This window comes from Lepidothrix coronata, unplaced genomic scaffold (assembly GCF_001604755.1).
Source record: "Lepidothrix coronata isolate B3197 unplaced genomic scaffold, Lepidothrix_coronata-1.0 Scaffold45, whole genome shotgun sequence".
NCBI classification, from domain to species: Eukaryota; Metazoa; Chordata; class Aves; order Passeriformes; family Pipridae; genus Lepidothrix; species Lepidothrix coronata.
In genome coordinates this window covers 4,416,203-4,441,885 of record NW_016690225.1, presented here as the reverse complement: position 1 = coordinate 4,441,885, position 25,683 = coordinate 4,416,203, and the positions used below count along the sequence as shown (strand labels likewise).

Here is a 25,683-nt window from a genome sequence, read left to right as displayed (position 1 = left end):
GGCATGGCCTCACAAGGGCATGGGAAGGTACTTCTTTTTAGGGGTGACTAGGTGCACTTAAACTGCATTTTAATCTTAACCCGATAAATTTGTAAAACAGGACAGGCAGTAAAAATAAGAAATGGAACAGAACTTTTGTCATACCTTGCACTGTGAAAGCATTAGACGGTTCTGTACTTTCCAGTTTTAGTTAAAACCCCAAGAAACAAAGCTTGAGACAGATACTAAAGGTGATTGCAATTTGATGACGTAAGGAAATTCTGCTTGCTGCACTATACAGCAACACTATTACTGCCAAACTGTGCCTTATTTTCTTTGTACTGCCTCCTGGCAGTGAGGTACATTGGAAGGTATGTTGTGTTACTGTCAAATAATCAAATTTAGGAGGTTTTTCTTGCAAGTGGTATTAATTTCTGTAATTCTCCCAAATAATTAATCTTTTTTAAGGTTGCTGAAATATTTACATGAGGCTATTATTTTATTATAGCCACCCAACACTCTGGAGACCAGAATATGGAAGTTACATGATTGAGGGGACACCTGGGCAGCCATATGGGGGAACCATGTCCGAGTTCAACACTGTGCAAGACAACATGAGGAAAAGACGTCAAGAGGCTGCTTCTGTACTCAAAGAAAATGAGGCTGTTTGCACTGTGACATCATTTCCAAGGTGAGATGGTTATTGAAGTGTAATGCCATGTTTCCTATTCTCCTTATACAGTTTTTCTTCTTACTGCATATAGCTAACTGTACAATGAAATAGAGAAAAACATGATTCAGTTGAAGTACTTTGGCTTGATGTTCCAGTCATGTTTCCTAAAATTTTCATTGCAGCAAGACAAGCAAATAAGCATCTCTTATGTTTTTAGCTTGCTTCTAACCTGTGACAATTTTGTATTAGGAGAGAATACCTGAATATTCATAACATATATTCTATATGTTGTATATAGAATAGTCTGCCATCTTGAGTTGATAGAGCAATTCATATATAAAAGGTTTCTCTTTACCTATTAATCTTTACCTTTAATCTTTATAAATAGCAGTTTTGCAAAATATGGCTAACCTGATCTATTTTTTAACACTACTTTTTCACTGAAGTGCACGTAAGCTTCTGGTAGTTTGGAACACACAGACTTAAGACTTCTATAATACAATACTGTACTTACTGAATCTAGAAAGGAGAGCATCTCTCCTGGGTGGATAATACCCTTACAAAAAAGGGTAGATCTCATCCTTTTTATTGTTATTAAGACATACTTGAAGAAATTAAATTCAAGATGTACTTCATTACCTAGGAGAAACTGTACTTTATGCATTCCTTTAAAACATAATTCTAGGCAGGGATTTATTATGTTCATTCTAACTAGCCTGGTCAGTGAAGTGAATGAAGATAGTTATGCTTATAATGGTTAAAAAGTTGCTCTGCAGTAGAAGAGAAAGAGCTGACCTTACTGGCTAGTTTCTTGGGTAATACAGAATGCAGTGGCCCTAAATTCTTGCTGAGAGCAGGAACAGTACAAAATATGACTTAGCAGTGAAGCTCAGGTGCCAAAATGCCTGCATTGAGCCCCATGAATGCTGTTTTCTCTTTATCAGAGCTGTACTAGGTCTAATAAGAACTTATTTAAAGTCCAGTGGTTAAGAAGTTCTCAGTGTATTACAGAATTGTGAGGGTTTTTCCCTGCAACCTTATAAATATATTATGTCGTTAAATAAATTTTCTATACAAACATTTTTGACCCAGTTTTGCAGGGAATAAAGGGAGAGTTCTTCATCGCTTTATAGATACAAATAGATACTTCTTACATCACTGGAGGAGCAAGACATTACACCTCAGTAAATGTGTTGCTAAAAGCTCAGTAAAAGCTAGTAAATAATAAAATGTACTTTGTTTATTACTTATGCATCCTTCCAAACATAGTTTCGTACCTCAGAGGTTGCTCTCCCTAGGCTAGCCTAATTTAGTTTCTTTCTTGCACCTTTCACTATCTTACAATTCAAGGCCTCTTGGTTTGACTGGAGTCTTGCTAATATATTTCTGAGGTTTCATGGGTTTGGAGTTTTATACCACATTCTCTCTACAATGACGTGTACATATGCCTGTGTGCATATGTGCATGTACACGTGCGTATAATAAAAAAAACTGTGCATTTGAAAAGGAAAAAAAACTTGTCAGAGTGCTGACAGAAGAAAGGTAAAGAAGTAAGTTTATTCAAATAAAAATAACTCAGTTAAAAATTAACAATCTGAAAATGCTTAAATATTTAAAATTTCTAGCTTAGATGCTAGGTAAGTGTCTCTAGTTAAATTTGTGAGCCCCTGCTGCTGGACCAGAAAGTTGTTTTCTGTCTTGAGGACCGGAAGGATGCAGTTTGCAGTGTAGCACTTTCATAGGTAATGAAGCTGGGTTTACAAGTTGCAGGACAACTTGTATGCATAAACTAGGAAGAAGAAAACAGTAGTAAAATACATGCTGAGAATAAATTATATTTTCAGAAATGTGTTTCCTAGTATTTTGTGTACTTTGTTTATAGCTTTATCAGCTATAAACAAAGCTATAACTTTTTTTTATCCATCTAAATAGTAGAGCCTCTCAAGATAACATAATCTTTGACCTTTTTACTGGGCAGCATGGAGAAGTTAATCTTCTGCTTCTTTACCTTCACCTTGCCAACGGTTCCTTTGTCTAAGCTGTACTGAAAGCTAATTTTTGTTTCAGGTGACTCTGAAACTTAAATGGAGTTGATTAGCTTGCATTTCTCTCAATATTTTACACTAATAGCTGCATTTTTTCTTTGGTTATTACATTCCTCTCATAGGAATTATTAGAGTTCTAGAATTACAAGCTGCTATGAAACTCAGGACATATCACTTGAAACTACCTCTGATTCTTACAGAGTTGGTTAGGTATATATTTTAACAGGGGTGGATTGTTGGGAGCAGAGCTGGATAAATGACTTCAGCAGCAGCATTAACCTGTATCCTCTAGAGAAACTCTTGAAGGCACAGAATGCAGTTGCATGTCAGTATTAGTGACGAGCGCTGACACACTCTAACGTGTATATACTCTACATAATGCTGTGCAGTCTCCTGCTTCAGCCACTGAAAATGTCCATAATGGTAGAGTAGTCGTTTGAAAAAATAAAAAAAAAAGGCTGTCTTAACCACCATGGAAGCTAGTTGTTGGCTGGTTGTCTACTAGGATCCTAATCTCTGATCATCTGACCATTTTAAAATCACAGTCTGTTTTCATTACAGCTTGGATCTCATTGTTGTGTTACATAGGTTAGGGTGTCCTGGGTTTACACTGCCGGAATATAAGCCAACACCAGTAGAAGGAGGAGCTTCAAAATCCCTCTTTTTTCCGGATGAAGCCATCAATAAACATCCTAGATTTAGGTAAGAATATTTGAGAAGTCTGATGAGAAGCTGAATATTTTTTCTTTGCCTAAATATCTTAGACACACCTGCAAATTCTTTACATTACTGCAATAGAGAGCACTGTGTCTAGTTGTTGCAGATGTTGTAAGGACTTGGACAGAAATGGTTGTGATGACATGTTTTTTCTTTTCAAAGTGATTTAAAAAAGTAAACTGTTAAGTTCAAGTACCTTATATAATAGTTCATGCTGTTATGGGGCAAAAGGTTTTGATTTTGCTACTGCCAAATTGTTTCCGGTTTGAAATCGTGTGGCTAAATGCTTCCCATCATGGTTAATCCAGCTCTCAGGTATGTCACAGCGACATCTCAGTGTAGGCAGTAGCTTGCCCTAGTTACTCTGAAATGGATCATGTTGTACTTCTATAGTCTGAGAGGGGTTTTCACTGTAAGGTGAGACTTTGAAAAATGAAAATTATTCTATTTAAAAACTAAGCACACCTTTTAACTTGCCCTTTTATTCTTCAGGTCTTTACCTTTTAGTTCTGACTGTTTTATCAGCGTAGTACTGTGAAGTCCATCAAAATAAGACTGACTTCACAGGATAAAAAATCGGTGTTGTCTACCTTAAACCAGGAAAAGAACCATCCTGAAGGAAAATGCTCAAAATAAATAGGAAGTTGACATTCTGAATTTGTTGACATTCAGAATTGTTAAGCAATTAGCTGCAAAAACATCTGCATAAAGAGAAAAGTTCAGATAATTCCACGAACTTTTTTTTGTTGTAGTACACTGACCAGAAACATTCGACACCGAAGAGGAGAAAAGGTTGTGATAAATGTACCAAGTGAGTAAATTCAATCTTTTTTTTTGCTTTTTTAAAATAATTGTTCAATCTCCTGCTCTGATTTACTGTTACCTGTATTTTTCACACAGTATTTAAAGATAAGAACACACCATCACCATTTATCGAAACGTTTCCTAATGATGATGGAGAAGCAGCAAAGGCAGCTAAGCCAGACTATATATACATGGATGCTATGGGTTTTGGAATGGGAAACTGTTGTCTCCAGGTAAAGTGCATATGCTTTCAAGATGTTTCTGCATGTTTTTTCCCCTAAATGCTTCCCGTTTTAAGACTTGCCTTATGTCTACTTTTGCTTTCTTAATTCAACTGATGCGTTTTCCATCACTGGGGCAAAAGGGGAGATAGAAGAACAAATATAATGTTATGTCTGGTAATCTAGTTTTAAAATCCGGGTATATTGGGTTTGGCTGGTCAGGTTTTGATCACAGAGGGGCTGAAGGGATGGCTGTTCTGAGAAGTGGCTGGAAGCTTCCTCCATGTCCAAGACAGCCAATGCCAGCTGTTTCCAAGACAGACCCAGCACTGACCAAGGCCAAGCCCATCAGCAACAGTGGTAGCACCTCTGGGATAATACATTAAGAAGGAGGGAAAAAACTGCACAATGGCACTGCAGCCAAAGATAGGAGTGAGAACATGTGAGAGGAAGAGCTCTGCAGGCACCAAGGTCAGTGAAGAAAGATGATGAGGAGGTGCTCTGGGTGACAGAGCTGAGATTCCCCTGGAGCCTGCAGTGAAGACCGTGATGAGGCAGAAGGATGACAGTGGAGCAGAAATCCACCTGCAGCTGTTGGAGGACCTTACACCGAAACAGGTGGATGCATGAAGGAGGCCTGTGGGAAGCCTGCAATGGAGCAGGTTCCTAGCAGGACCTGTCACCCCATGGAGCATCCATGCTGGAGCAGTCAGTTCCTGAAGGACTGCACCCTATGGAGCAGTTCATGAAGTGTAGCCCATGGGAAGGGCTGTCGTGGTTTAAACTCACCCAGTAAATAAATACCATGCTCCCTCATACACATGTACACCCTCACCCCTGGTGGTGTGAGGAGGAGAGTCAGAAAAAGGTGAAACTCATGGGTTGGGATAAGAACAGCTTAATAATTGAAATAAACTAGAATATAATTGTACTAGTAATGAAAATGAGAGAGAGGGGAATAAAACTCAAAAGAAAAGTGATGCTCAGTGATACAGTTGCTCACAACCTGCTGCCAAATGCCCAGCCAGTCCCTGAGCAGCAATCGGCCCCTTGCAACTAACTCCCCCCAGTTTATGTACTGAGCATGATGTCATATGGTATGGGGTATCCCTGTGGCCAGTTGGGGTCCTGGCTGTGCTCCCTCCTGGCTTTCTGTGCACCTGCTCTCTGACAGAGCATGGGAAACTGAGAAGTCCTTGATTTAGAGTAAGCCCTGCTCAGCAACAACTAAAACATCAGTGTGTTATCAACATTATTCTCGTACAATCCAAAACACAGCACTGTTCCAGCCATTAAGAACAAAATTAACTGAAAAACTAGCTGAAGCTAGGACAAGGACTCCTGTTGGAGCAGTTTTTGGAGGACTGTCCCACGGGAAGCACCCCATGATGGAGCAGGGGAAAAGTGTGAGAAGTCCTCCCCCTGAGGAGGAAGGAGCAGCAGAGAGAACATGTGATGAACTGACCCCAGCTCCCACTCCCTGTCCCCCTGCGCTGCTGGGACAGAAGAAGGTAGAGAATTTGGGAGTGAAGTTGAGCCTGGGAAGAAGGGAGGAGTGGGTGTTTTAGTTTTTATTTCTCATTATTCTACTCTGATTTGACTAGTAATTCAGTTAATTTCTCCAAGTCAAGCCTGTTTTGCCTGTGACAGTAAATGGTGAATCTCACCTCACTGAGTTGGGTCAGAGTGTGGATCTACTGGAGGGTAGGAAGACCTGCAGAGGGACCCGGACAGACTGGATAGATGGGCTGAGACCAATGGCACGAGGCCAAATATTGGGTCCTGCACTTTGGCCGCAGAAACCCCAGGCAGTGCTACAGGTTGGGGCCAGAGTGGCTGGAAAGCTGCCCAGCAGAAAAAGGCTTTGGTGTGCTGGTTGACAGCCAGCTGAACATGAGCCAGCAGTGTGGCCAAGAAGGCCAATGGCATCCTGGCCTGTATCAGGAATAGTGTCACCAGCAGGACCAGGACAGTGATTCTTCCCATGTACTCAGCACTGGTGAGGCCACATCTCAAGTACTTTGTTCAGTTCTGGGCCTCTCAATTCAGGAAGGACACTGAGGTGCTGGAGCATGTCCAGAGAAGGGCAGTGAAACTGGTGAAGGTTGTGGAGCGCATGTTCTGTGAGGAGTGACTGAGGGAGCTGGGCGTGTTTAGCCTGGAGAAGAGGAGGCTCAGGGGAGGCCTTATCACTCTCTACAACTGCCTGAAAGGAAGGTGTAACCAGATGGGGGTAAGCCTCTTCTCCCAGGCAACTAGTGACAGGCAAGAGTCTTAAGCTTCGCCAGGGGAAGTTTAGGAAAAGATTCTTTACAGGTGAGATGATTAGACACTGAAATGGGCTGCCCAGCAAGGGGGTAGAGTCATCGTCTCTGGAAGTGTTTAAGGAAAGACTGGACATGGCACTTAGTGCCATGGTCTAGTTAACTTGGTGGTGCTCAGTCATGGGCTGGACTCAATGATCTCAGAAGTCTTTTCCAAGCTAGTTGATTCTGTGATCTCTCCCTGTCCTTATCTCTATCCATGAGCCTTTTGTCACATTTTCTCTTCCCTGTCCAGCTCAGGAGGCAGGGTGGCTTTGACGGGCACCTGGCATCCAGCCATCGTCAATCACATCAAGTTTATTTGTTTGCATTATGTTTCTTTTCTGCTGATATTCAAATGTGGTTGGATGACCTGCTGGAAGGGTCAAACCTCATTTGATCAAGTACCTGCTCCTAGAACTAGAGCACTTTCCAAGTGTCAAAGATCATCTTCCATTCTGGTCATCTTTCAGGCATGACCAAAGGACACTGTGAAGATGGAAACAGAGCTGTCTTGTAGGAATGTGAGGGAGTTTTTGGTTATTCATTTTGGGTATTTTTCTTTTTCCGTATTCTTAGAACAGCAAAGGAGGGAGTGGCAAGAGGTCATGGGAATATTTTTTAAAATAAGTAGCTTTCTGCTCTTGTATAATTTTATTTTATTTACAAACATCATGAACTCCTGTATAAAGTTTCTCATTCTTAAATATTTTATCTATCTGATAAGGACTTGTCTTCTCCCTGCTTGTACCACGAACCTATCAAATCCACATGGATAGCTATCTTCTGTTACTATGTGTTGGGAGACATTCTTGGTCCTGTTTTCTTATTTTCATTCATTTGCCTGAGTTACTCCTATCTTACAGTATCTTCCCTTTAAATCCAGGTGCTGATTATTGGGAGTGCTTTAATCCTTCCAATTTCTGTTTGTTTTTAATGTTTCTCTGTCAGCCTGATGCTGGGGGCTGACTGATGCCTTTAGGTAGCTGCAGTATATTTGACATTAATAAAATGTGCCGTTGCCACCACCATGTTGGAAGCAGAGCTAGGAAGAGGCTAGTGTTAAGTCTGTAAGGGATTAAGGGAAATTCTCCAGGCTCTTCTTGTTTCATAGCAGTGGCAGAAATAACCCCATAAAAAGCACTTCCCTTTGAGACTGAAAAACTACGAAAGCCAAATAAATAGAAGTTGTTGACAGCTGCTAAGTATGGTTTCTTGTCAGTAAGGGCAAGTTAGGGAGAATCTGATGAAGTAGTGAAGTGTACATAATACTGTGTGGTTTTACAAAGTGTTAAGTTTGGTATGGCATATTTTGTACCATCTCTCTCTTATTTAAGACCAAAAAAAGAAATCCAACCTTATCGTTCAGTCATTGTATGAACTTCAAAAAAAATTAGTAAATTCCTGTTTAAGGAATACCATTTCACTAGTCCCCATTCTTGTAATCAGTGGCCAAATTCAAATTCGGTAGTCCTGTTATCGTCAAAGGGAGGATGAAAACAAGGCTGGCAGCTGCTTCTGGATCAACTGATAATTCCTGATAACTGACTAGAAGAAAACATGTTTTCCCCACCTACTTTTTATAAAGTAGTTTGCAGTATGCATACTTCCTTTTGTGTTTTGGGAGTGGTTCTGTTGGTTTGGTTTTTGTTTTGTCCCTTTTTTTCTTGCTGTGCACCAAGCTACAACTTGGTTTGATGTATTTCCAGGGTTAAAAATAATGTCCTGATGAGCTCAGCTGGGACAGCCTGCACTGGCAGTGGGATGAGAGGTGCTGCCCCTGCAGTGCCTATAGCCCTCCTCTGGAGAAGACAGCCATGCCCTTTTTCTCTGTAATGGAATGTTTGTCTAGAAACCATGTTGAATCTCATATTTATTGTGGTTTGGAATAAACATAGAAGAGGAGGCAAATATCAGTGTCTGGGGAGAGAATATAGGTGGCTGTCAACCCACCTCCACTCCAAGGCTAGCTCCCTAGTGCTGAATGTCCCAAGTTAGTGATAAGAAATCATACTTAGCTGCTTCTCTGCAAGAGAATTAAATAATCTTGTCCTTTTAAAGTGTGGATTTTTGTTTGCTTGGATTTTTTTGTGATAGCCACTTGAAGGATAGACACAGAAGAAATATATTGTCTACAGCACAACCATTTTCTAACTTAGAATGTTTTAGTGAATGTTGGCTGCAGATTTAAAAAGACAAACAAAACAAATACAAACAAATCCCATATTCTTCCTACACTACCGTCACCAACACCCCCCTAGAAAAACCCACCACTGAGGCACCAGTGAACTCGGGGGTTTTGGAGGGATTTGTTGGTTGGGTTTGGGGTTTTTTGAGTCTTAACTTGAGGTTGTATTGGTTTTCAGTGGCAAGCTGAGAAGAACATTTATGTTTTGTGGAACTCATTATTATCTGTGGAACAGGAAAGTCTATGTTCAGCTGACATTCTTCAGGACAACAAGCAGTGATGGTGATCTAGAGCTGAAGTGTGTTGTATAATGTAGTGGTAGTGGTACAGGGGTACACTCCCAATTGAGTTATCCTCTGATATGTAAACTGCTAAGATGAAGAGACTTTTGAGGTGATTGATCACTCTGCATTTTTAAAATGCATAAAGTGTTGGTTTGAGAAGTCTAGAGGGTAAGGTCTGCTACTAGAAATGTATCTTGTGTTTGATGCTGCTCTCAGCAAATTTCACAAAAAGATTACAAAGCAGTTATATTTTCCAGTGGCCTATATGTGGTAGGATTTCCACAGTATTAATGGTTGCTGCAAGTAACATTTATTTTCCATCTTTTGCTGTGTTCTGACCTCTGAAACAGGCAAAGCTGGACTTTTTTTTAATGAAAGTTACAGTAGACACACAGATATTTATTTTTTTGCAGTTTTGCAGGATCAAAGGCATCTTGAAATGTTCTTTTAAACAGGATTAGCGTCACATAAAACAAATGTTAGATCTACAGTAAAGTCTGACTGTTGTTCTAAGTAAGTAGGTTCCTGGCTTATTTCCTGAAGGTGCATTACCAACCCATGTGTATTGTAGATGTTAACTCAGTTTTCTTTGATTCTGGCAAGTGTTTGTATATTTAGCCTCATTATGGAAGACTTATGGTCTGCAATCTTTTAATAAACATGGAAACAGCGTGGGAAAAAAAGCTTGTAATATAAATGCTACTGATAGGTGGGGCAAAAATGTACCCAAGACGTAGGAGGAGGATCCACACAAAAAAACCCACCCAAAGTCAACCAACCAAACAAAATAATCTACAATTTTTGGTATTTAAATCATTTTATTATATCATTGATTTTTAAATCTAGGAAGACGATGCTTGTAGTATGATTATAGAAATGGTGATAGCGACTGTACTACTTCCAACAGGTAACATTCCAGGCTTGCAGCATTTCCGAAGCAAGGTATCTCTATGATCAGCTAGCCACAATTTGTCCCATTGTGGTAAGTAATGGACATGTGTCAGATGAACTCTCCCTTAGTGTCAAAAGCTACTTAAAAAAAAATAAAATTGTAAAAAAAAAATAAAATTTAAATTACAAGCTCACAAATTTGGTGCTCTGGGAGAAGTGTCAGACTATTTCTAGGTTGTCACATGAGTTGTGTTATTTATTTAATGTGCAAATGACACCACAAAACAGATGATACCTGTTCTTTCCCGGTCCTCGTATCTGTTTCTTCTCCTCTGCCCTCACTCCCACATGCACAAGACTCCTGTTGAGTAGTTCTAAAAATACATTTGGGGTGGTTTTTCTTGGAATCAAGGCAAGTTCACTCCTGAAAACAATTTTTAATTTTTCAACTCTGCGCTGGTGTTACAGAGAATTTCAGCTTAAGTTGTTTAAAGCTGTCCCTTTTGTAAGCATGTGGTCATAAACAGATGTTTATAGCAGGTGTTACAGAAATAAAGTATCTCTCTGGTCTGGATGCTGAGCAGATCCTGCCCTGAGTGAGGTATGTTCCAGCTGTTTGCTAAGGTGCTTGGCCAAACAAAAATTAACAAAATAAAATGCCTGCCAGGTGAACTTGTAAAGTTTCAAAGTGTGCAAGCAGAATACTTGCTGATTTGTCACAAAATTGCTTCTGCCTATGTCATTTTTGTGTTCCTTAAATGCTGATCTGTAGAGGTAAAAACATTTGGAGAGTGTCAGATGCCACTTCAGTAATGCAGCCCTCCATCTAAGCATTTTCTGGAGGTAGCAGTTGAGAAATTTTCGGTTATACAGGCTTTGGCTGTACGTTACACTGAAGTATATACTTGAGTTACTTCTGGAGCAGCATGTTTCCCTTTCCAGTAGGGCTGTATTTTGCTTTTGGTTCCTTGGCCTGTCCTTTGTTTTCATATGAGACTGTTTTATTTTAGATGGCATTGAGTGCTGCATCTCCATTCTACAGAGGCTACGTGTCTGATATTGACTGTCGCTGGGGAGTAATCTCTGCATCTGTAGATGATCGAACACGCGAAGAGAGAGGGCTAGAGGTGAGTAATGTTAGGTAGTAGATGTCTGGGTTTTTTCAGGTAAAAAAGTTAAATCTCCTTTAGCATCAAATTCTGCTTGTGCTCATCAGAATCCCTAAAGAGGGAATATAGTGGGTTTTTTGGAGAATATAGGAAAGATGGTGTAAACACTCACCTTGGTTGTACAGTTTGTCTTAGCAGATATATATTTTTAATTAGGTGTGGAATCCCCGTCCTCCACAGCTTGCTGAAAAGGGCCCCCTGTGATGAAACTTCTCAGTTTGTGCTTAAGCCCAAAAGGCAAAAATTACTCTGGATTAAATAGCAGGTGCTGCCGAGTAATATAAACTAGAACTATGTGAAGAGAACCAGATGTCAGAACTTGAACCTAAAGTTTCTCTAAGAAGGAATTTGCATTCAAGGCACTTAGAAAATAGTTTTAATAATAAATAGTTTTAAAAATCTACTTAAATTTAAAAACATCTCTAACAATGTACGTGTAGTGAAACTGTATTGGTATGTGTTGCAATAGTTGTAATAATGCTTTCCAGGTACTTGGGGTAATGGTATATTACATCAGGAAGAAGTTTCCACTTCTAGAGAATTCTAGTCAATGTGTGATGACTGGTTTTTTGCTCAGATACATATGTCTGCAAACAAAATAGTCATAATTCCAGAACTGCTTTCTATTGATCCTATTTAAGACTCATGCTTTTTTAATAATTTTAATTGAGACTGTAGGGCTTTTTTAAACAGGGTAATAATTCTCACATAAGTGTCATTAGTGAGCGAAACGTAGGTAACATTGTTAACAAGCTGTTAAAATATTGTATTCTTAAATTATATAGCCACTGAAGAACAACCATTATAGAATCAGTAAATCCAGATATGATTCCATAGACAGTTATCTATCTGAATGTGGTGAGAAATACAATGACATTGATTTGACAATAGACAAAGATATCTACGAGCACCTAATAAAGGAAGGTAAGTGCTTGCTTCATTATGAGCAGGTTAAGAATTCTGTTTGCAGTGTGTGGGGATATTTTGGTTTTGTTCTTGTTTGTTACAATCATTGTGCAGCCCTCAGAGTTACTCCTACTCAGGAAGTATCTATGTGGCGTGATCTTGAGAGTTTTTTTAAAAGGATTCATTTATAACAGAAACTGTCCCTAATGCATCAAACTGAGTTTCTCAAGCTGAAGTTAATATTTTATCTTTATGGAGAGAGCAGAACTGCTTTAGGAAACATGGCACAGAGTGCATCAGAAAACAGGAAGAAACAGGCAGCCACACCAATATTCAACTGCCATTTCCAAACAAGAACCTGTTCTTTTTTTTTTCTCTTTGATCATTTCCTTCCTTCCTGAAGTCATCATTTAAACTTTAACAGGATGTGGTGGGTTGAAGGTAGTATTGCAGAGTTGGATGTTTTCAGTCTTGTAAAAAAATTTTTCCTAGAGCCTGTTTTGATATGTGTGAATTGTTTGAATTTTCATTTTGTAGGTATTGACCACCTTTTGGCACAGCATATTGCACACTTGTTCATTCGAGACCCATTGACTTTGTTTGAGGAGAGAATACATCTAGATGATGCAAATGAATCCGACCATTTTGAGGTTATGTCTGATTTGGAGGAATTTAGTAAATATTTTCATATATATAGTTGTTTATTCTTTATAGTACTGCTTAACTGGAGGATGGCTGTAGTAGCTAAGAATTTTTTCATGCACTTTCACTTCAACTAATTCTTTAGCATGACTTTGCAGTAATAAGCGCATTATTTTTTTTAATCTTTTATTTAGAAGGTGATAGCTTATACTTTAAACCAAATAAAATAAGAAGAGACCAATTTATGGCTATATATATCAGTGTTAAGGGGAACTGTCTGTTTTTGTGGCCTCCTAAAAACTGTTTTGCATTTTAGTTATGTAGAAACGTCTCTCTTTTGCAGTTTTGTGAGATAATAGCCATGGTGATATTAGGTATTTTTAGTTTGGGATGTGTCAACCCCTCATAAAAAAAAAAGTCAGCTGTATACTGGTGCCCTAGTATCTTGTACATAATACTCAACCACAATAGCATGAGAAAGTGTAACATATTTGCTCCTAGGATGGGTACTTGCACTGGGGGGTTTAGGAAGTCATGCCACTTTGGAAGCACTTCTCTAACTTGATTGGCTGTTCCAAGAAAAATATTACGACTCTAGTTTATCTGCTTATTTTTCTTTGATTATATTATAGAATGATGTGTATCTTGACTGTGACAGATTATTTCATGTGCTTTGCAGAATATTCAGTCTACAAACTGGCAGACAATGAGGTTTAAGCCACCACCTCCCAATTCAGATATTGGATGGAGAGTGGAATTCAGACCTATGGAGGTAAGAAAGACGTCAGTATGCACAAGAGCGCATTTCCTTTTAAGTGGAAAAGTACCAGGCATTGTGCCATCCAGTATCAAACTCTTATTACTTGTGCTGTGGTTTCTCCCCTCTGAATTGCTAGATGCAAGTGAAGTGGACAGCAGTGTTTAATCAGACGTGAACTGTGGGAATGTAACTGACAGGTGAATCCACTGCAGCACAGCAACGCATGCTAATGGATTTGGGGCGATGGGGAAAGGAATTAGGCTTGTATTAAAGCAACAGTAAACAAAGCCCCATTTAGCTTCTAGAAACTGTATTTTTCCAGTACATTTCCTGGTACTGAACAATTCTACTGTCATTGTTTTGTTTTTCATGAGTGCTTTAATTCTGTAGCTGTCAGTTTCTGAGCTCTCTGAATTTAATCCCTTTAAGGAAATTTAAAAGCTACTATACATCTGTAATTAGACAGAGAGCCTGAAGGTGCAGCTTATTAGATAGTCTTTTGAAACACAAGTGTGTTTTGGTATCGGATTGAAGGTTGAGTTTGTTGAAGCATGTGTGTGTGCGCTGTGCATTTCAAGTCACTGCTGATGATTCCTGTGTGTGCGTCACCATCTTGGTGAGTTGTGTGTGTGTGTGTGTGAATACAAGCACCAACGTGAACATTCGAGTCAAAGTGTTTTAAACTGTCCTCAATATTTGACTACTTGCACGAGTGTGTTCTCACTACAGTAATTGACTTTCTAATCCTTTCATGTCTAGGTCCAGTTAACAGACTTTGAAAACTCTGCGTATGTTGTGTTTGTGGTATTGCTAACCAGAGTGATTCTGTCGTATAAACTGGATTTTCTCATTCCTTTGTCCAAGGTAGGTGTGAAAGATCAGATCCATTAGAAATAAATGCAATGTATTTGCCTGATTTTTATCCCCTGCAAGCTAGGAAATAATATTTGTGCACTTACAGAATAGTCATTTTATCTTTCAGTCAGTTTTCATCTATAGCAGTACTTTGAATTGATATCAACTCTACAGTATTAAACAATTTTACTGTTGTCTCATGGAATTAAACTTAAATGCTGTAGGAATTTCTGTGGTGCCTAGCAGTGTCTGACTACTGCAGAAATGTCGGGAAATACCATGGCCACAAGGCTGTTTGGAGGCTGGGAAAAGGGCATGTTTGGAGCATTTTACATGGTTGGGAAAATAACTCGTGGAGGACAAAATAAAAACTTTAGATACTTATTTTAGCATGATTGTTGCCTATGTCTCATGCTATTATTCTCTGTTTTGTTTGTATCTGGTGGAGAGGGAAAGGAGGAGTCAGCATGCTTAGTGTTACACAGTATTTGAGTGGAAACAAATACTGCTGATTCTGGTCACAGCTGTGACTTGTATTTAGACAGACCAGCCATGCAAAATGTGCTTTTGCCTTAATCTTGTCCTCAAAATTGCTGAACTGTTTTGTGTGAAACTGTCCCTACATATCCTCTTTCTGAGGCCCTTGACCAAAAAATGTCTTTTTAGATGTATATTCCTGCAGTGTTATAGGTAACTTTAAAAAAGGTCTTGTAGTGCAGAAGGCTTTTGACAAACTCTATACTGGAAAATCCCGGTTGTGTTGGCTACAGCATAACCGTGTATCCTGTGGCTTTTCATAGTGTTTTCTAATTAAACTGGAGAAAAACACTGAAGCTGTAAATTTACAGTAATGATACCATACATTTGGTATGACTTCTGAAATGAGATGTCAGGGAGTTCAGACTTGATAAATAATGCAGCAATTTAGCACTTATATTACATAGTTACATTGTTATTTGAAGTGTCTCAAAATGACACAATTTTTAACTACTAGTTAAAAGTGAAAAAGAGATTAGGTGCTGAAAGAATCTGAACAGAACTGGGGGACTGGTGGGCTTAAAATTGCTTGAGCTCACCAAGTAATTTGGCAGGTAATGCAACATAGAATTGCACAACCATTGGTAAGCCTACCTCTTTCAAGTAAAATAATAGGGAGTTATGGGGCTAATCTCACACTAATCTTTGCTGTCTGATTGAATGCGGTTGAACACTCGTCAGCTGGGACTGGAGTTCTTTCAAACTTTCAAAACAGCCTGTTGTGTAAATAAGTTTCATAATATGAATAAAAATAGACATTTGAAAACAAAGCTTTGAAAGGTAAGAAGTAAAGATTTTGCATTGTCCTTAATTAAAGGTCAGACAAAGAATTCAGCAAATCCATATCCTTTCTTCTGAAGACAATGCGGTAAAGCCGATGTCCTAAAGCTGTATGATGTTAATTCCCTGACAACATACTGACCAAATAAGCTGGACAAAATCTTCCATCCAGAAAGACAGAGCAATGCTTATGTCATTTGCAGAGCACATGTACTTTGTCATTTGCAGAATTTTTGAGAAGTCTGCAATTTAGAACTTCTTTACTAGCAATCTTAAGTTGAAATATCTAACAGATGTTTGGGAATGGAATAGATACAATTCCCATACAAAGTTACTTGAATGCTGTTTCCAAAAGTTTGTTTAATACGGTGATAACTCTTCTAAAGGCAGCAATAATTTTGTTAATAAAAGAAGCAAGCTGTGGCTAGGGAAATAGCAATTTTCTTCTTCTGTACTCATCTGAATTGCATCTAAATATGCAAAGAAGTCTGCCACATGGGATGCAATGTGTTAATCACAAATTTTCCTGTGTTTTCATCCAAACTTAAATTAGCATAGCATGTTCTAACAGGAAACCATTACCTTTTTTCGCTGGAGACCCAGTTTCATAAAAAGTCGTCTCTTTGTGGGTTTGTACTGGACACTGAAGAATGAAATCAAACTTATCTCCACAGCTTGACCTGTGCGATGAAATAATAAGAAACATAGTAGATGTTTCAACTTATGAAACCAAAATGTGAGAGTTTGGTAGAGTCCTACTGCTCCAAAGGGTCACACATCTCTGAAATACTTCTTTTGCCAGGTGGATGAAAACATGAAAGTGGCCCAGAAAAGAGATGCTGTCCGACAGGGAATGTTTTACTTCAGGAAAGATATATGCAAAGGTATCACAACAAGCAATCTGACTAACACTGTTGTCAATGGTAAGTGCACCTGCTGCCTTCTAACCATTCCGTCCTTTCCCTTTGTCACCCATGAAGGAGGAAATGCTGTTGTGGATGGATGTGGCTCTGCACAGAACGGGGCAAGCACCGACACAGAAGAGTACACCTTGATGAGCATTGATACTATTATCAATGGAAAGGTCATAGCCTCTTCTACTTGGAACACACTGTATTCTGCCCTCCCAGAAACCAGACTGAGTGTGTTTTATGCTGATTCTGTTCTCGTACACAGGAAGGAGTCTTTCCTGGTTTGATCCCAGTTTTGAATTCCTATCTTGAAAATATGGAAGTGGATGTGGACACAAGGTGCACCATCCTAAACTACCTGAAGCTAATAAAAAAGAGAGCCTCTGGTATGTTTGACATTTCTGGACATCGATTTTCTTGGCATTTTCCTGCTTTCAGTTGGGTAAAACTGATGGCAGTGGTGGCTGTCTGGTTTAAGTGTTGAATCATGAAAGCAAAGGACTGGAGCATGTTCTCTGGCTTTAATCTGATCCTGTTTAATTTTGATTATTAATGTTTAGTGATCCATTTTAGAATTTAAATTAGTAACCAATAAAGTTTAGAGGGTAGCATATGTCCAATCCAAGATTTCTCTGTTCAGCACCACTTACTGCTGCTTTTGCCAGTGTATTGTCCACTTTGTAGTAGTTTGTACCTATACTAACCCACTTTTCCCTGTCACTTGGGAGGTGTAAGAGTGAGGCTGGGTCTGGTAGCCTGCTTGGTGTTACTAGTGTGACTCCAAAGCATGCTGCTCCAAAGGATTCATAAGTCTAAACTCAGGTATGCTAAAGCATACGACATAGGCTTTAGCTCCCTGATAAGGAAGCCCTTCTGTAAGTAGCAAAAATCCTTCAACACAGAGCAAACCAGGCTTTTCTGGTCTTTCCCATGTTGCAATGTTTTTCAAGACAGGTGGTATAAAGACTTTATTTTCCTTCTTAAAATGCAGCAGTATAATGAGTAAAAGATGTAGGCTGAACTTTAATTCAGAACTGAGTGCTTAGTACAGACTTCAGCAGCTTTTTAACTTTTTCTTTGCAAATCCCTTGAACACCTGCCTTGTAGTAAATTTAGCAAAATAATTTTAGTCTCTTAATTCAAGACTTTTTTCTTTCCCCCCCCCAATTTTAAATTTAAGTATTGCATTCCTTTTTAGTTCTTGAAAATTGCTGTAGAAACTTCTACAGCATGGGTATTCTAGGTAAAGACCTTTTCAAAGCTGAGCTGGAAATCTGGACTTTCTCTCACCTGGTAATTCAGTACTTTAGCAGTACTTCAGAATGGTAATAAGTTTTTAAATATTTGCTTGTCTGTTGTTGGGTTTTCCCCTTCAGAGAAATACTGTTGAAAAAACAAGGAATGCATAAGTGACCTGGGTCCAACCCCTACTGGCAGGTGTTTCCCTCCAAAGAACAGCTTTGCTACCTGGTATGCAAAGTTGCAGTCGTTGCAAAAGTCAGTTCATGTATTTACACAGACCTAAAATGTGTGAGAGTGAGGTAGATAAGAGTCTAGGGTTTATAGTTTAGCTCTAATGAACTGAAATGACTTTTAAATGATGCTTCTTAAGAGCCAGAATTCACAGAATAAAAAGAATTAGTTATTGTATTACTGTGCCATGATGTTTCTCAGTTGTGAGCTTTAGAGTATTCCAGTTTACTCTCAATCTTAAATCAAATGTTCCTGATCTGCAACCTGTCTAGCATGTCATGTCCACAAAGAGTGGCCATTTTTCTGATTTCTCTCTTCAAATGGTGAACACAACACTCGTGAGTTAAAACACTGACACCTTAGCTGCTGTGGCTGTAACCTTGCCCTGATATCATCCATCTGAGCTTCAGTTACATCCTCTCTTGCAGCACAGCTGGGTATTGCCCTCCTGGTCTCTGTCTAGGTGGTGTGTGACTGCCACCTCTCAGTGAGACTACAGATTTGGTAGGCAGGCAGCAGGTGCTGACCACCACCAAATATTAATGAGAGCAGTACTGAGACAGCAGCATCAAGCAATCCTTGTCCTGCTGTGCTCTCCTGGCTCCCGGCTGCCTGCAGTGTGGGAGCTCTCTCGGCCAACGCTGGTGCAGCAGTCAACAGTGCTTGATGAAGGGTCACAATGTGATTTCCATGATCTTTGCCTTGCCCTTGAAGCAGTTACACTTTTGGTTCCCATAAAGTCATACAGTAAAAAATGCCACAGTTCTATTATATGCACTTAAAAAAAGTAGTTCCTGTAGTTTTGAGTGTTTAGTTTAAATGCTCTTCCCAGTTATTCCATGATATGCCTTCTAGTTCCTATGTTGTAGGAGCACATTTTTCTACTCAAGTCTCATCAACATTCATAATTGTTCAGACCTCTCCAGTACTTCTGAACAACTTCAGTCGCTTCTGAGCTTGCGATTCCCTTTGTCTTGTCTCTCCTTGCTTGGAAGTTGTCTCACACCTTTTGTCAGTCTATGGTGCCTTATCCCTGTATGATCTTTGAGAGCCACAGGCTGTGCTGCACATTTACACTGTGACAAGGATGGGGAGTGCCTGGCCACTAGGTGTCTATGTTGGTGTGCACTGGACTGCTCCCAGCTCCTCCTGCATAGACAGCCTGTAAGGCTTTCAGTCCAGGAATGTGTCTCTTTTTTATGCCTTACTCTGCTCATCTCCTGGCTCCACTGCTTTTCTTGCAGGCCTCCTGCTTCTTGTTGGTATGAGAAAGTTTTCCTGTGAGTTTTTATTGCCTTCAATAAAAAATGTTTCTTGGGTATTGTTTTTTTTTTCTTCCCTCTTATTCTATAGAAATTCTGGCCTCATTCTTTAAAACATGACTTCTGGTTTTTAAAGGACATTTTTATTTCTAATAACCTTTTTTATTCTGCTTTTCTTTCCTGTATTTTTTGCAATTTTTCTCATTTGTGTTCATGTACCTCTGTTCAAAACCACTGCTGGCATATTTTTAAACAGTCTTGGATGCTTTTTACTTTTTGTTGTGTGTTTCTCCATGCTTTCTCCAGCTAGATTCCTCTTTCTTTTTATAATATTCTTAAACTGAAAACTTCTGTGGTGGAAGTCCTTGATTCTTTCCACTCTCATGAGGAAACTGATGTTCCAGTAGCTAGCCATAAAAGTTTTGCTAGGCTCTTTGAGCATCCCATCAGCCTATCTTAATGTCTTGCTGTCAGAGTTACCTTAAACTTGTAGTAGTTAAGGTTTGCCTGCATATGCGGCATTCAGGAGCAAGATTTAGCAGCCTGGCCTCCAGCTGCTACTTTCTAGGAATATCAGTTCTCCTGCAAGTGGTATGTCCTCTTCAATGACCCTGTATAGTGTTGGGGACCTTTATGCACTTGCTGACCACTCCAAGTATTGTGTAGTGAAGCAGAGGCAGTGTGTACAAACCAGAAATTGGTACAATTGGGAACCTGCCTTTTTTTTGCTAGAGTAGCTGCCAGAGGGAGAAAGAATAGTAAGCAAAGGTAGACAGGTCAAAACTAGCAGCGGAGCTGGATGAACTACAAAATTATTTTGTATATATAGTTGTGTAGAGGTGTCTGTTGGCTCATCTCAGTCAGATTCTGTTAAATGAAATGTTTAGGACATCTTGCTGTACAGTCTCTTGGTAACACCTGTTCCAGTAGCTACTTCTCTCTGCACTATGTCATTGCAACATCTGAAAGTTTGAAGATTGCACCAGATGAATGGCTTTTAGATCACCAGTGGTATGTCAGCTTAACTATGCCTAACAAGTTTAGCCATATTTGAAAAACAAGAAGTGTTTCTCGTGAAAGCATGGACTACTCTTTAACTGTGTATATAATGCAGAGAACTGTAGATGCTAAATTAGATATATAAACTGTGACATTTGACTTCCCCTTGCCCACAGGAGAATTAATGACAGTTGCTCGATGGATGAGGGAATTTATCGCACAGCATCCAGCCTACAAGCAAGACAGTGTGATAACTGACGAAATGAATTACAGCCTTATTTGGAAATGCAACCAAATCGCACAAGGCCAGGCAGAGTGTCCTGAACTGTTGGGGGCGGGATTTAATAAGAAACAAAGTGGAAACAAAACTGACTCTTTGTAATGAATGAATGCTTCTTAAATAAAAAAAAGTTTAAGCCTTTTAGCAAAGCACTAGCGAAGATGCTGTGAATCTGGTACAGTTTCATGGTGTGAAGACCAAAACAGGGTTACTGCACTATATAATGGGCTGATCTGCCTAAATATTCGTTTAAGGCATCCTGAAATAGGCATATTCTTATTGCTGAGGTTTATACAATATACATGTAAATAGTAAAATATTTTTATGATTAACATCAATGTATTTTAATAACATTGTAACTAAAGTTATTGTGAATTAGCTTGTAACTTTTTTATGCTTATTCTAGAAAGAAAAATCGCCCTGAACAGCTTTGTAAATGTAATGTTACTTGTATATTATATATGCATTCCAGTTACTGAATGTTTACTGTAATTTTTTTAACCTGGAATGTGCTAAGTAATTTACCTTATTGTGTAAGAAAAAAACCAATTCTTCTGGATCTAACTGAATCACAGAAACTTTTTCCTTACATTTGGGTTTTGAAAGTATGTAAGAACAGATAAACGCATGTGCATCCTAATTGTTAATCTTTACAGCAGTTTCTCAGTTGCCACAAGACCTGCATCTACTTGTAAACTGTAAAACTCAGAGGAACAGATCTGTATTTATTCAGATAATGCAAGTCAGCCTGCCTGCAGATGCATCATTATTTTCTTCCCCTCTGAAATAAATGTGTGTTATCACAGTTCAGAAATTTGCCCAAGGATTTAACAAAAAAGTAGTAATGGGAGATGTGCTGAAATAGAGGAGGAAAAGCTCTCTTCACAAAGGAACCAGAGACACCCACTCTGGACTTTGGCATTCCTTGTTTCCTGTTTCTCCCACATTGCTGATGTTCCCACAGTTGACAGTGACTGCAGCACAAAACCAAACTCATGTCCATTCTTCCTAAAGGCTGAGTTTTCTTTTTGTCATTCATTATTATAAATATTTTTGTCAGCATGATTATTTCCTAAAAAGGTACATGATGTTGGTAGCTGAGGGTACCTACATAGCTGTAGTTTTGGACAACTTACTCCCCTCTAGAAAATAGTTACAAAGAGAAATTTTGGAATGCACTAATCCTTTGAATTTGGAGCAGGTGCTGGGAGTGACTGTAAAGTATTTAAAATTTAGCCATTGCAACTGTAAATAAAGCCAACTTAAGGGGCCTTTTTGATTTAGCTTCGTAACTGACTTCTAGATGTGAATTGCATTATGGGTAGATGATGCAAAGCTCAATGCAAGCATATATAAATACCTGAGGTGTAATGATTTTTTTAAAAGAACTAATGGAGAAACTGCAATGAAGAGGTGCACTAAGAAGAAGCTTTTATGTACTGAAATAGACTTCATTCTGTGTTCACAGGTGTTCTTTAGAGAATAAAAAGAATGCTCTTTTTCTGCAGTGGTGAATTTGTTTTACTTAAGATGTAGGCATATACTGATTTAGTTTCTGTAATAAGGAAATAAAAATAAAATTTGCAGTATGTGTTAGTCACTTGCATGACTTGAGCCCACATTTTCAGATTCAAAAAAAAGGAGTTGTGTACCTTGCAAGTACAAGTCATCCAGACTCACTTTCGTCACAGTGGAGTTTCTCAGGACTAATGGCAAATGATCTGCCACCTCTGCAACAGAGAAGTCCTTGCCCTTGTCAAGGTAGCATCTGGCTGATTGCACAGCATGAGCCGCTATGCTTGGAAGACCCCTAAAAATAGTTAGAGTGCTTTCCTGCTGGTACTGCATCAATACCTGTCTTTATTCCCTTTCAGTTGATATCAAATTACCCTTCTGGCCTACTATGTGTCCTGTAAGTGAGAGAACATTTTGTCATGATGCCCTAAAAGTTGTTGCTGGAAGTTTCCCTCATGACTTCTTGTATGCATATTTTCAGAAGGAATGAGAGGCATCAAACACGGAGCTGCTGCTGTTTGTTGAGACATCCATGGTTGCAGTATCCAAGCAGTTTACATTCACTAGATGAAGAGTTAAGTATGTGCTCCAGCCTGCTCTTTATGGTGTGGCATAGTGAGGGCTCTGCTGAAGGCAAACCAGAGTTGCTGCAGAGAGGGGAGGCAAACTTTGCTACTGGTTTTGAATATAGCTTAGAGGTGGCTCTGTGGTATCTGCACCCACTCCGAGGTGGGGAAGCAAACCCTAGGGCAAGCCTCAAGCTCTGGCTGACCTTTTGCAGAGAACATGAGAGAAACTCCCTTGAGGTATGAATTTGGGATTTTTGGTCCTGCAGTCATCAAGTGCTTTCATGGGATTAATGACCTTTCCAACAGTCACCTGAGTAAAAAGGGAGGAGAAGAAGCATCAAGTAGCTGAGGTGAACTGTGATTGATTCCTTGTCCAAATACTTTAGGAGTGCATCAGTCATGGCATTTCCTGTGATTACTAATGTGTTGGCCCCAGTCCAGCCCCAGTAATATAGTTTCATGCCTTCCACTCAGTTTTCAGCTAAATCCTGCTATGATTTCCAGAGCTCTGGATGCTATAAACGGTACTCTGATGCCAGTTTTCTCTAGAGAGTCAGAGTACTTATGTACAAGTGTATTTATTTCTGGATTATTTTAGCCATGCTTTTATTACCTAAATCCTTAAAACATGGCTGGCTCCTTCTGTGTGTGCACAGAGCTCTGCAAGCAGCTTGCCTTTCTGGAAGTGATGCAGAAAGAGCTTCATACAATACTTTGGTCCCGTAAAAGCAACCTAACCTCTGAAACTAGCATCATGCAACTTGTGGAAGTTGCACTTGAAGATTCTTGTTTGCAGTTATTTTGTTTATTTTTAAGTGGATTATATTTGATGCACTAAATGGTTTTGCATCAAATTGGAGCGGCACCTCCTGCTAGGTGGTGTCTTCCTCCTGCACGGGAAGTTGGTCACAGGAGCTGTGACAGCTGAGGTTATTGCAGCATTTATCTAGATGGTGTGAGCTGAGTTCCAGCGGGAAAGGATTTCTGCAATCCTTTTCCAAGAGCCAGGGACAGAGTGGGAAACAGCAATGGCCTTGCCACTGTGCAAGCCCTGCTCAGCAACAGCCCCAGCCTCGGTGGGTCACCGACACTATTTTAGCCACAAGTGGGAAGCAGAGCATCACACAAGCTGCTGGGAAGGGGGAAGGAGGAAGGAGGAAGGAGGAAAGGGGAAAGGGAGGGGAGGGGAGGGGAGGGGAGGGGAGGGGAAAGGCCATCCCAGGGAGCGGCTGTCCTCCACAGCTAGGTCACTTCCCAGTTCCCCCAGCTGCCCTCCTACAGCCTGCACAGCATCACTGTGAGCAAGAGGTTGGGATATTGGGTTTTCCCCCTCTGACTATGTTTTATATGCTTTACACTTTCTCTGTCAGAATTCAATGAGCTGCAAATTAAGAACTGAATTATGGTGTCTTTAACATATACAGGTCAGTTGGGAGCAGATGCTGGTAGCCCTGGATATTCCCCCATGACAGCCACCTCCTGCATCCCCCACTCCTCAGGTGAGGGGAAAGTGGTCCTTAGCCTTTTCTTATGTAAAACATCATATAATCAAAATATTGTACTGGCATAAAATAACCAAAACACAACATCATGAGACATCAAAGTGCTTTCTGAATTCTACAGAAGAAATCAGGGAAGAATAAGGGGCAATGAGGCAAAGAGAAATTAAACAGCTCTGTTTAGGTTGTGCAGTACCAAATAAGTGAAAATCCCTCTGCAAACTCTCCTGAAAATTTTGGCTTTTCTGAAAACATGCTGGAACCATGGGCTTACTCTGGCAAAGGTGGTGCAAGAATTTGGTGCTGGATGGGACTGGCTGCAATGAGAGCCACAGTTGCTTAAAGCCTAGACAGAGCTAGAGCTCCAGGGCTATAGCTGGCGAATTTAGGGCAATAATCCCCAATAAGACCATCCAAACTCAATATTTCTGTGGTTTTGGTCCAGTCTCTTCTCCCCACTCATGCAGTGCTCCCTGTACATAGCTATGACAGCAACACGGATTTCCATGGCTTTTTTCCATCACTTCATTTAGGAAAAATTTAAAGTGTTATCTGTACCTTCCTTTGAAGGCCGCAGCAATTGGGTAAAACAGCTCAGTGAAACTCAGATCCTTGTGAGTGCCACAGCGTAGCTTTTCTTGATGGATATGGGCCGGTATTGAGATCAACCTGGTGTTTGGTGTGTGGGTGCTTTTCCTTGGTGCCTCCTGGTGGCCGTTCCTGCAGCCATTGAGCAGAGCCCTGGAGATGGCAGCAGCAGAACTCGTGCCTCTCCCTGCCACTGGGGCTAAACCCCATGGACTTCTGCTCTACTGTGCTTTTCCCCAGGGTCTTGAATTTTAATGTGAATTATGATGTTTGCATTAAAAGCAAGGTGCAGTGTCCCAAGCATCTGGTCCCAAACCTCCCTCCTTTTCTGCTACATATAGTTGCATGCAATATAAATGCACTGCTGTGCCTCAGTGAACTTACATCACTTCCTCTCAGGGCCAATTTCTTGGTTTGTCTCTGGTGTCCTGAGCTGTAGAACAGCATTAAGAATGCCAGTAGAGCTCCAACGAACTTGGGTAGGTACTAGGAAGCCAGTGGCACCCCCAAACGATGGGCTTGTAGGTAGCAACACATTAAAAATGTATTACCAATCAAAGCACAGTAGCATAATGAGAAATAAAAACTAAATCTCAAAAGTAAGGGCTCCACTGTGGATCCCCTGTGGGGCCACATGTCCTGCCAGGAGCCTGCTCCAATGTGGGCTTCCTACGGTATCACAGGCTCCTTTGGGCATCCATCTGCTCCAGTAGGGTCCTCCAGGAGCCATACGTGGATATCTGCTCCACTATGGAGCTCCATGGGCTGCAGGGGGACAGCCTGCCTCACCATGGTCTTCACCACAGGCTGCAGGGAAAGATTGCTTCCACACC

At 40.0% G+C, this 25,683-nt stretch overlaps 1 protein-coding gene across 2 annotated transcripts in view; it reads left to right on the top strand.

Moving 5' to 3' along the window:
- The window catches only part of GCLC (glutamate-cysteine ligase catalytic subunit), a 38,060-nt gene extending 15,792 nt beyond the window's left edge, over positions 1–22,268 (top strand). The window contains exons 3-16 of one of the 2 annotated variants that reach the window (XM_017814534.1): positions 488–670; positions 3,286–3,399; positions 4,167–4,225; positions 4,315–4,451; positions 10,122–10,196; positions 11,116–11,232; positions 12,060–12,198; positions 12,718–12,830; positions 13,502–13,594; positions 14,342–14,446; positions 16,557–16,638; positions 16,735–16,838; positions 16,931–17,051; positions 20,576–22,268. In XM_017814534.1, coding sequence (XP_017670023.1) covers positions 488–670; positions 3,286–3,399; positions 4,167–4,225; positions 4,315–4,451; positions 10,122–10,196; positions 11,116–11,232; positions 12,060–12,198; positions 12,718–12,830; positions 13,502–13,594; positions 14,342–14,446; positions 16,557–16,638; positions 16,735–16,838; positions 16,931–17,051; positions 20,576–20,781 — 1,648 coding nt within the window. In that variant the 3' untranslated portion in view covers positions 20,782–22,268. The remainder of the gene's footprint in view (positions 1–487; positions 671–3,285; positions 3,400–4,166; positions 4,226–4,314; positions 4,452–10,121; positions 10,197–11,115; positions 11,233–12,059; positions 12,199–12,717; positions 12,831–13,501; positions 13,595–14,341; positions 14,447–16,556; positions 16,639–16,734; positions 16,839–16,930; positions 17,052–20,575) is intronic. The other variant, XM_017814535.1, reaches the window with a different exon arrangement.
- The last annotated feature ends 3,415 nt before the right edge of the window (positions 22,269–25,683 follow it).